The sequence below is a fragment of the Embiotoca jacksoni genome, unplaced genomic scaffold, assembly GCF_022577435.1.
Source record: "Embiotoca jacksoni isolate LCO1_2020_lvr unplaced genomic scaffold, fEmbJac1.0.p SCAF_15, whole genome shotgun sequence".
Classification (NCBI taxonomy): domain Eukaryota; kingdom Metazoa; phylum Chordata; class Actinopteri; family Embiotocidae; genus Embiotoca; species Embiotoca jacksoni.
This window is the reverse complement of record NW_027185285.1, coordinates 9,535,910-9,545,840: the sequence shown is the minus strand read 5'-3', so window position 1 is coordinate 9,545,840 and position 9,931 is coordinate 9,535,910. Positions and strand designations below refer to the sequence as shown.

Sequence of the window (9,931 nt, the reverse complement as noted above, 5' to 3'; positions counted from 1 at the left end):
TGGTGTATTGGATGTGCTAAGTCAGTTTTTAAAATCTACTTCCTGTTAAGTGAAACCAAGTTGAATTAGTTTAAACTGCTAAGAAGGTTGTACTTTGCTCCACTGGCGTGTGACAGATTAAAGTTGCACAATAACCAAAGGAAATTCCTCCACCCTCACGCAGACCTTATCGATACAACAATAGGAGGGACCGAGATGAAACCAGTCTTCGTTACCTGGGCGGGGGTTCCCAGAAATCCTCCCCTGTGACGAAGTATTCTCCAGCATGCCCATACATGGACATGCTCGTGCGTAATTAGGAAATGCCTACGTACGCAGGCTACGCTCTGTGCGTAAAAACACTGAAACCAAAATCTGCTTGTGTAAGGGTTTCTCACTGGGAGCTATAATAAGTGTTATGGTAGGGGGGGGGGAACTTGTCTATCCTCTTCAGTCTTCCCACTCATTCATGAGATCTATCTATCTATCTATCTATCAATCAATCACAAACTGAAGTCCACCATTTCTGTTTCATTTTTAAGACACTTTACTTAAATACACATCACAAATAAAAAAAGACACTGTAAACATTGGACATCATCAGTTTGTCTGGATCAACCGGACAAACAAAATAATTTACAGAATGAATAAATGCAGCATTGCATGACAATATCAGTTGCAAAAAAGTACAAAGTAATACAATAATCCATCCCATTTTCTACCATTAGTAAACCCGACTTCTGGGCTTGTGTTGCTCAGTGTCTGCCCAGTCTGGATGCTGCCCTTGTTTTTGGGGTTGAATGGTGCTATGAGCGGTGTCCAGCATCCGGAAGTACCATTTCAATCAGTCTTTTCACCGTATACAGCCTACAGAGTTTGTGTCAATGTTACATAGCCCTCGGCCCAGTGTTGCTGACAACACACCAGCCGGCATTCCAGTGCTGCGCATGCAGAACATGAATCCAGTGTTATTACTTTTCAGTCATTTAGTAGTCTCTGTGGTTTAAAATGCCTCCATTTTGCTCGTAAGCATCAGCTGACAACCGCTGCTCACATGTGTCAGCACCTTCTGTTTGAGCTGGGCAACCTGATCCCGGAGCACGGATGCGGTGTTGGAGAGCCCCGCGTTGTCACTCTTCAAACCCTTCACTTTCTCTTCCAGCCGGGCGATGCGCTCCAGCTTGCGCCTCCGGCATTTGGTTGCCGCCAGTCGGTTCCTCAACCTCTTGCGCTCCGCCTTGATCTTCTCCTGGGTCTCCAAGTCGATTGGAGACATCGGAGGCGAGCCGTCGCTGCTGAGGAGGTCGGGCACGGTCTGAGGTTCCTCTTTAAGAGCGACGAGCCGCTGCGGGTGGAGCCCGGAGCCGGGGAGTGAGTGCTGGAAGGCGTGCGTGCCATGCGTCGAGGTGAGCGGGTGGCTCTGCTGGTGTGGCGGTAGATAGCTAATTGTGGCTGTGGGGTAGCTGGATGCGGAAGAGAGACTCGTGTTCGGGCAGTAGGCGTTCAGTGTTGTGTAAATTGGAGGCTCGGGCTGCAAGGCGGAGCCGAAGACACTAGAGGCCGCCGGCGGACACGTCGAAACTCCACCGGCTCCGATGGACACGTTCGGAGGGGGCATCTGGTTCATCTTATGGAGCTCGTCCAGTGCTTTCACGAACCCCTCGGCGAATCCCTCCTGCTCATCGGTGATGCCCCGGTTGTAGAAGTACTGGCCCGGGGTGGGAGTGGTGATCACCCCGTTACTGTTTTGGATGATGAGCCTCTCTAGCTCGGGGGACGCGAGCTTCAGGGACCCCACGTCTTGTTGCCCCCCTTGGTACAGATCTGTCTCGGCCCTCAGCTGGGATTTCAGGTTGCGATAGGGCTCTGTCAAGTTCAAATTCATATTCTGCTTTAGCAGTTTGTAGTCGTGCATTGTTGCATCTGAGTGGCTGTAAGCCGACAGAAAAGAGTCGTCATGATAAAAAGGCTGTTCCATCTTTGTAGACATAAAGTCGTAGGAAAAAGTAAGCTTACCAGCTGCTTATAGAAACACAGTCTCTGGACAATCAACAAAAGTCAGCAGAGAGCATGCATCAATTCAGGCACTCGTCGTCTCTCTTAACAGTGCCCCACAATTTAAATGGAATAAAAAAAAGTCACTCCAAAAAAAGAGTGAAAGTCCCAACAAAAGCTGTCTTCAGTTCAGTGCCAGCAGGTAAAAGTCTTTTCCAGGGTCTGATTGCTGTTTATTTTCACAATCCTGTGAAGTAAAAGTTAAGCTCTTGCAAATTCCTGGTAGTTGATGTGTTGGTCTTGTTGCTTTTTGAGGTGTGTTCAGGCGAGTGGAAATGTGCCTATTTATATAGGACGAGACACAAGCTGGCTGGCAGGGCGGTGCAGCTCCCTGATTGGCCAGACAACTGCGTGTCCCCGCCCAAGCCAGTGCGACGTCAAGTGACGCTAATGCCGGGAAGAGGCGACTGTAAACAAGCCTGTAGGCAAGAGAACGCACCGAGGAGGGATCGCAGCGGATACCAGCGTCAGAAATAGAAATGCCCACTGTAGTTGTGCGTGTTTATTTGCGCATTTATAGGTTGAATAAGTGGTTGTTGGATAATCGAAGAGGTGAGATAACTTGTAAGATAAAATCACTTCTTTAGATCGATTGATTCATTCATTCTTGTGTTGTCAGAGTAGAACAAATGCGCTTCTTTGGATTAATTTTATTTCTTCAGGGTCTCGTGACGTGGCCTACTTATCAGCTCGAGCGGTACTTGATGTTGGACCTGTTGGATTTGAAATATTTGCAAAACATTGTCCATCCAACCAGTGGAGGAAGTCGCAGTGCCTTATATGGGCATGATGACGCAGGAGTTCCTCTTCAGGAGAACCGGGAAGCCACGCCCACTCTGGCCTCATTCCAGCAGAATTCCTGCTCCGGTCCATGTGCTAGGTAGTCAGGGACTTACTGCCTCAGCAGGGAGAAGAAGCACAAATAAATCCATCTGTACTCAAACACTTTTAAATGATCTACTGTCTTAGAAGATGACACATATCCCTTGAGTCATCTTTTTTTTATTTTTTCTCATCAATATGATATCAAATCACTGTTTGCTTTGGTTCTAAATGATGCCAGAAAGCACCCAGTAGTGTCACCCACCACTGGAGTAGAAAACTGCCTGTGATCAGCTGCAGAGCAAACACTTCCTCCTGCAGTGCCCTGACAGGTTTGTGAGGTACTGCTGGTGTCGGGCCTGCTGCCAGAAGTATCCTGCTTTGATCAAGAAATGAAGAAGGGGAAATTTTGTCCTACATAAACCAAACCAAGTTAATTATCTCTGGCTAGACTCATGTTCACTCAATTATTCTTTGAGCTGGTTTCATAAAAATGACCCTGCCCTTGTAGACGACTTGTGGTTTGAACACAACGTGCAGAGAAGGGAAATGTGAATCCTCAATATTGCACCTGTCTCGGCTGTGGAGAAGGGAACCTTTGTCTCCTGTTTGTACTTCTTCAAACGCCAACACAAACATGGCCAAATGCCTTCACCGCTCCATCCCACACCCGTCCACATAAAAAACAAGTCAGGTTGGAGGCTTTGCTAAATCCCCTGGCTGCACCCAAGGGACGAGTCTCTGATCACGTTCAACAGTCGTTTATACCAGGAAACACAGCAACATCAAATCTCTTATGTACAGATGTGCAGCGGAGACAAGGCCTCATATTATAACTGAACAGTGAGATACAGAAAAGAGCTCTGCATTAAAATGAGCAGATGACAAACCCCCGCAACCCTATCAAAAGATCACACCACCCACCATGTTCCAGATGTGGCCTCATGAAGAGATTACAAAATAGATGTTATTTAAAGGCAGATACTGGAGAGGTTTCAACCATTTATCCATTACAGTCAGTCAGTTTCAATATGTTTAAGGAGCTATTTTACCTGTCGGTTCATTACTTTCAGCTAATTAGTGCAAGTGTTGCTGTTTTCTGTCCATTTTGACATGGTCACAAACTACTTAAGGTTGATTGGCAGCTTTTTATTGGTTAAAATGACTTAAAAGATCATCATCCTAACAATTTATGATCCTATTTGGTTGTTTTTGCTTCTCCTGCAAACAATTAAATCAATTTCCATTTGGGGTTAGTCTAGATAGCAAAAATGAAACCCAGCCAACTTCCAGTCATTTTTTGAGTATTTCAAAATAAGTGTAGTGTCTCTTTAACCTTTGACATTCTCATCCACACAATGTCAGCCTGTGTGTATTCATGCTGTGTTGGAGAAGAGGGGCTGGACCGAGCTATCAACAGGTTTTCCCTTTGGCAGTGAACAGTCCCAGCTACCCTGTAACAACATGTACTTGTTGTAAGAGAGGAAAAAAAAAATGCACATACGGAGATATTTGCTCAGACAGACCCTGTTATCAGGCCTAAAGGGAATACTCCTGTGAGGACATAAGCTACTCAACAGATTTTAAAGCCGTCACAGAGACGAGAATATATACGACCTCCTTGGCATGACGAGGAAAGTTGTCTGAAATTACCACTTTTTAGGGTCTCCATGCCTGATCACAATGACCTCATCTCAGGTAATTCTCTGGTATTCACAGCCACTATTTCCACTCTATGGCTTTTTGTCAGTATCCATGGGACTATGGATAAACAGAGGAAAACAACAGTTCCTGGCAGTGTTATGCATCCACTTTGCCACCTCCCTTATAAATTCTATTCTGTGTGCAGCTGCCTGTTTCTGATGCGGCCCTGCTCAGCTCGGTTCTTCTTGGGTTTAAGGTTTTATTCAGCACTGCGGTCCGAGGTTGACCACAGCGCCTGTGACATTTTGGCACAGAGCGACAGTACAGAGTCCAGAGTGGTGAGTGTTTACGGGAACACTCGTGAGGTGGCACCGTGCCATCCTGCCAAATGTTAGTCAAAAGCACTGGTGTTAGCCAACCAGTGGGAGAGACAAATGTGTGAATGTTGAGACAGCTGTATGGCGTGTTTCATATGTGATATTGTTTGTGTTGGACAATCTCTATTAATCACCCCAATAATTAGAAGCAGCAGAGCTGTGAATTTTGGGCGAATTTATCTCCGAACAATGACGTGGTGATTAGTGGAACATTTCAGTTATCAGTTTTCAGCTCTTTGTGAAAACATAAAAAAAAGTGTCCGACATCTTAGTCACATCTTGATTAGTCACATCTCTGTTTAGTCTGTTTAGATTTAAAGTTGTTATAGTACAGAAATTCCTTCCTCTGAGTTCTGCTTTTTTTTTTTTTTTTTCCGACAGAAGTTTGAACTGATAGCCAGACCTGCTCCAGGATTTAGTGTTGATGTTCTTTTTGGGGTTTTTTTATGCATATTTTTTGGGCAAACTTTCAAACAGTTCCAGGGCAGGACGAGCCGCTTGGCAAACAGACTCGGTTTTAACAGTCAGGATCACATGGACGAGTGCCAAAACCAACTGAGTGTTACCTGCTCTGGTTCCTATGTGAGTTTAGGAAAGGCAAAGCCTGAGGGTGCAGGAAGCTGTTTACCGTAAGATTAAGAAAAGTGTGTTTACGTGTGTGTGTGTGTGTGTGTGTGTGTGTGTGTGTGTGTGTGTGTGTGTGTGTGTGTGTGTGTGTGTGTGAGAACAAGCACGTCTGTCTTTGGGTGGAGTGTAGAATACGTTTTGACCACAGTGTGAACATCTGCATGAAGGGAGAAGATAACGAAGATAAGCATTTTCTCTGGGGGGTTTTTATCTGTTATGTCCCACATCTGCCTTTAGTTTCTCTGACCCCATGAGAAATAATGAAGGAAGGACTTTGTTTATTCCACAAGCAAGTAAGAACTTATTTACGATGAGTGTGGAAGAGGTTTAGTAGTATTTTTTTTTTTTTTTTTTTCATTTTTAATGCACAAGTAACAGGAATGAAGCACTTTTTTTCCCCTCCCGAATCACAGTGTCATCAGTTCCTCCACAGGAAAATCCCCTTAATTTCTTCACCCTATAGATGCTGTCTTAACAAAGCTGGCTTTCACAATAAGGTGCTTATGGAGAGGACTGAGTGCTGCTCACCTCCTCCTCTCTCAAACCGTCCCATTGTGCCTCGCCACCTCTGCACAACTCTCCTTTTGTCAGCGCCGGGCAGCAGCCTACTTTGTCGTCTGCTCTTCCACAACGCAGCGCCCTTTTCGGTTGGCGAGATGGCTCCATCTCTGTGACTCAGAGCAGCTAGGGCAGCGGGGGCCAATCCGAGGTCAAAGCCCCGAGCTGGCTCCCTCACTTCAGAGTCTTTGCCCTGACCTTCACAACTCCTCCAAACACCCACTCAGCAGAAACGAGTTGGGGTGAGCGCAGGGAGAGGGGGTGGGCAAGGGGAAAGAGAAAGAGAAAGACAGGCTCAGTCAGATGAGGTTTGTTTGTGAAGGGCCCTCTTGACACAGCGGCTGACTCCTTCATTTGGACATAATGGGGCCTCTCATCCATAGCGTTGCTGTTCTCCTTTGTGACTGTGGTCACTTTATTACCAAGGTCTATTAATAGAGCGATCCATCATCATTTTGCATCACCATCATCATCCTCGTCAACATCACATGATGGCCTGATGGTGTTTTTCTCCGCTCCACGCTGTCAATCCCAAATGGTCGATGTTGAACTATTAACATTTCAGCTGCAGTCTCTCTCAACCTTCATGTGCCACTAATCTGAAGGCCAAAGTTCGTAAGCTTTTTAATCAGAGACGCTTGATTGACTTCAAGCCTGACATGCATCACTGTGTCTAATTTTGTCTGACATTATCAGCATGAAAAGATCTTTAGGGTCTCACGATCTGCCTTCATTTTTTAGAGCTATAATTGTGTCATAGTAAAATACCCAGGCCTGAAAAGAGTGTTTTTATGGGAAGCATCTTGCAGGAATAATCAGTCCAGACATAACACTAACTGTACTTGTATATCAAAGTGGATTTTCTGATTTATTTCCCACAAATAGCTGCTTTTCTTCTACTTAATTTCTTCAATTCAGAGTGATTTTGACTTGTGGGTGAAAATGGTTGGTGTCAGATATGTTTTTTGCTAATCTGATTGACAGAATCAGCCACACATAGGAACCAATAAATCTACAATGGAAAAAACTAAAGCCATTAGAAAATTAGAAACTCACCAAATGTATTATTAGTAGGTGCTCTCTTTTGTCTTGTCTTGCTGTCCATATCTATTTAAAGACTATGTTATCACCATGGTTAAAATACCAGGGAGATTAATTAAATTATGACCACAGAGAGTGTTTTATTCCCCACCTCCTCCTGAACAGCCAAGCCTTAATTCTTTTGTGTTTCATACTGTTCATACTTTTCTTTAAATTGTATTCATGAACACAATTTATAGTGCTTAACTGAAATCATGAACAACATCGTGCTTGGCTGCAGGTATATGTAAGATGCAGTGATGGACACATACGAAACTCAAACCACTGCCAGTAACTGAGTTACTGAGAGTAAACAAAGATCTTGCTGATGTTACATGAGGACATAGTTGAAGGGAAATAGACTGCACCTACACCCATGCCCAAGGCAATATACCAAGGGAGTGCACAGCAAGTCCAGATCAGCTGAGGTGAAAAATCTCTACATCTATAATTTTGAGACACATTTAATATCATGTCTTAACATTTTTTTTTTTTTTGCCTCTGGTGATAGCCAAAGCTGGACACATTATGTTTGTGTGTCCATCAGTCCAGCCATCTGTCCGTCCGCACTTCCTATTCTCAAGAATCTGATTTCTCAAGAACGGCCTGATGCAGTTTTATCCAAAAGGTGAACTGATTAGAATTTGTGAGTCAAAGGTCAAAGAGTCATCAGTTCGTCCTGTTCTCGTAAAAGCGATTTCTCAGGAAAGAAACTCCTTGAGGGAATTTCTTCATAGCACGAACATACAGTTGGACTATAGAATGGATTCGATTTTGGTAGCTAAGGTCAAAGGTCAAGTTTATGGCATCGTTACATCCATCCCATCTGTCATTCCCATTCTTGTGAACGCAATATGTCAGGAACGCCTTGAGGAAATTTCTTTAAATTTAGCACCAGTGTTTACTTGGACTCTAGGATAAACTAATTAGATGGTGGGGGTCAGAGGTCACTGTGACCTCACAAAACATGTTTGTGGCAATAACTTAAAAATTCATGCACTAATTATTACAAAAGTTCACACAAATGTTTAATCAGATAAAATCATGAAGCGATGACATTTCAGACAAAAGGTCAAAGGTTAACTTCACTGTGACATCATAATGTTTTTGAAAACACATTTCTGGCATTATTTAATGTCATGACTCCACATCCACATTTTAGCATTTGTAGCATTCTTGCAGCAACATCTGTATTTGAAGCCTTGTCTGCTGTCAATCAGCTTTATTGGCCAAGCATGTGAACACATATAAAGATTTATTCAAACTCTTCACAACATATTTTACATGAGTTTGGACAGATATGGATGTAAACTGTAACTTGACTGGTTGGCAGAGAAAAACAACTGCGAGGCGTTAATTGTAGTTTAATTGTTAATCTTCGCTCTCAACAGATACGTGCCATGAAACTATTGCCGACACTAAACTACTTTACATTTTTGCTGTTTTACTGCAAAGACAAGCTCATTTAAACAACAAGGCAAAGTCAAATCCTTTGATCATTTTAGAGTCCAAATGGGACACTCTCTTCCTTCTCTGCAAGACCTTTGACCTCTGTATGTCACAACCTCTTGCTCTAATTTTTCATAAAAGGAGGAGGGTGAAAAGCCTGTTGGGGATCCACGTGGTCTCACACACAAGTGCTGTCCATGGCCGTACTAACTGCAAGTTCACATGTCCATCCTGCTCAGTGGACCTGAAACCGCCTGTGGGAGCTGTGAGTCAGGTAACTGACCAGAGCTACAGGGGGCAGCCTCGCTGGCAGGCAATGTGCCATGTACTGCAGAGCAAGAGAAAACTGTTAGTCAGTCAAAAGTGTGGGTCACTGATGCTGGCGCCAGAGGTCAACATGTTTGGCTGTGTCCCATGGCTCCATTCAACCTTGTTTTGCTCCTTTTACACTGTCCTGTCCTCCTTCCCTCCTCCTCTCCTTCTCTGTTCATTAGTCTGTAGCGCAGGAACATGTAATCATGGTCATGAATGCCGAATGTGCTCTTAATGAGCTTGCCCTATTCAGAGTTATAAGCTAAAAGCCAGGGAGCCTGTAGCGCAGGAGGACATTTAATGAAACAGGGGAACGAGGGGGTGAGGCTGTTTGGGCATGAGAGAAAAATTGGCTCCAGATCTTTCCTCTGTGTGTGTGTGTGTGTGTGTGTGTGTGTGTGTGTGTATTTGAGTGTGTGTGCGTGTGCATCTGTGCGTCTCAGGGGAGGAAGGCAGAGATTGGAGATAACAGACATTTTATCCTTTCGGTCTTGAAGTGGCAAATAAAATATATTGCCTGAATTCCTCTTCTCCACTGAAGTCTTCACACATTTGATCGCAGTGTGTTTACCGTCTGCCAAACAACTTGGAAATCTTCTTCGAGTGGGTCTACTCAGTTATGGTTTGGCTCAGTCAGACAGCCACAGCCGCTCGGCAATCGGTGTGTGTGTTTTCTTTTAGTTCTTTATCTGCCACATGGTCAAAACATGGCTTTTATTTAAACAAAATTCCTCTCCACTATTGCCATGTCAGCCTATGAGGACGTAATATAAATCATCAACCCAAGCAGTTATTTCCTCACTTTTTTGCCAACACAGGCAAATCGGAAAGCAGCTGCTCCATAATTCTTTCTGCTCTCACTTTGATAACTAATCAAATCTTTTTATCAAAAACCTCTGTGTGTGTGTCAACAATCACACATGCTTTGCAAAGCTCCCCTTTCCACTTTGTCTGCCAGCAGACGTTTTTCACCCATGTCAGTCTCATCTTTGGTGTCTGATCCACTTCCTGGTTTCCTTTCTAGTCGG

At 44.2% G+C, this 9,931-nt stretch overlaps 1 protein-coding gene across 1 annotated transcript; it reads right to left on the bottom strand.

Moving 5' to 3' along the window:
* Nucleotides 1-502: 502 nt before the first annotated feature.
* Nucleotides 503-2,281, bottom strand: junbb (JunB proto-oncogene, AP-1 transcription factor subunit b). Its single transcript, XM_069149402.1, has one exon. It carries the CDS (start codon nt 1,967-1,969, stop codon nt 983-985), a length of 987 nt encoding a protein of 328 aa, XP_069005503.1. The 5' UTR covers nt 1,970-2,281; the 3' UTR covers nt 503-982.
* Between the last annotated feature and the right edge of the window lie 7,650 nt (nt 2,282-9,931).

Excerpts from the sequence above, each read along its gene's own strand:
- junbb (XM_069149402.1), bottom strand. The coding sequence starts at position 1,969 with ATGTCTACAAAGATGGAACAGCCTTTTTATCATGACGACTCTTTTCTG.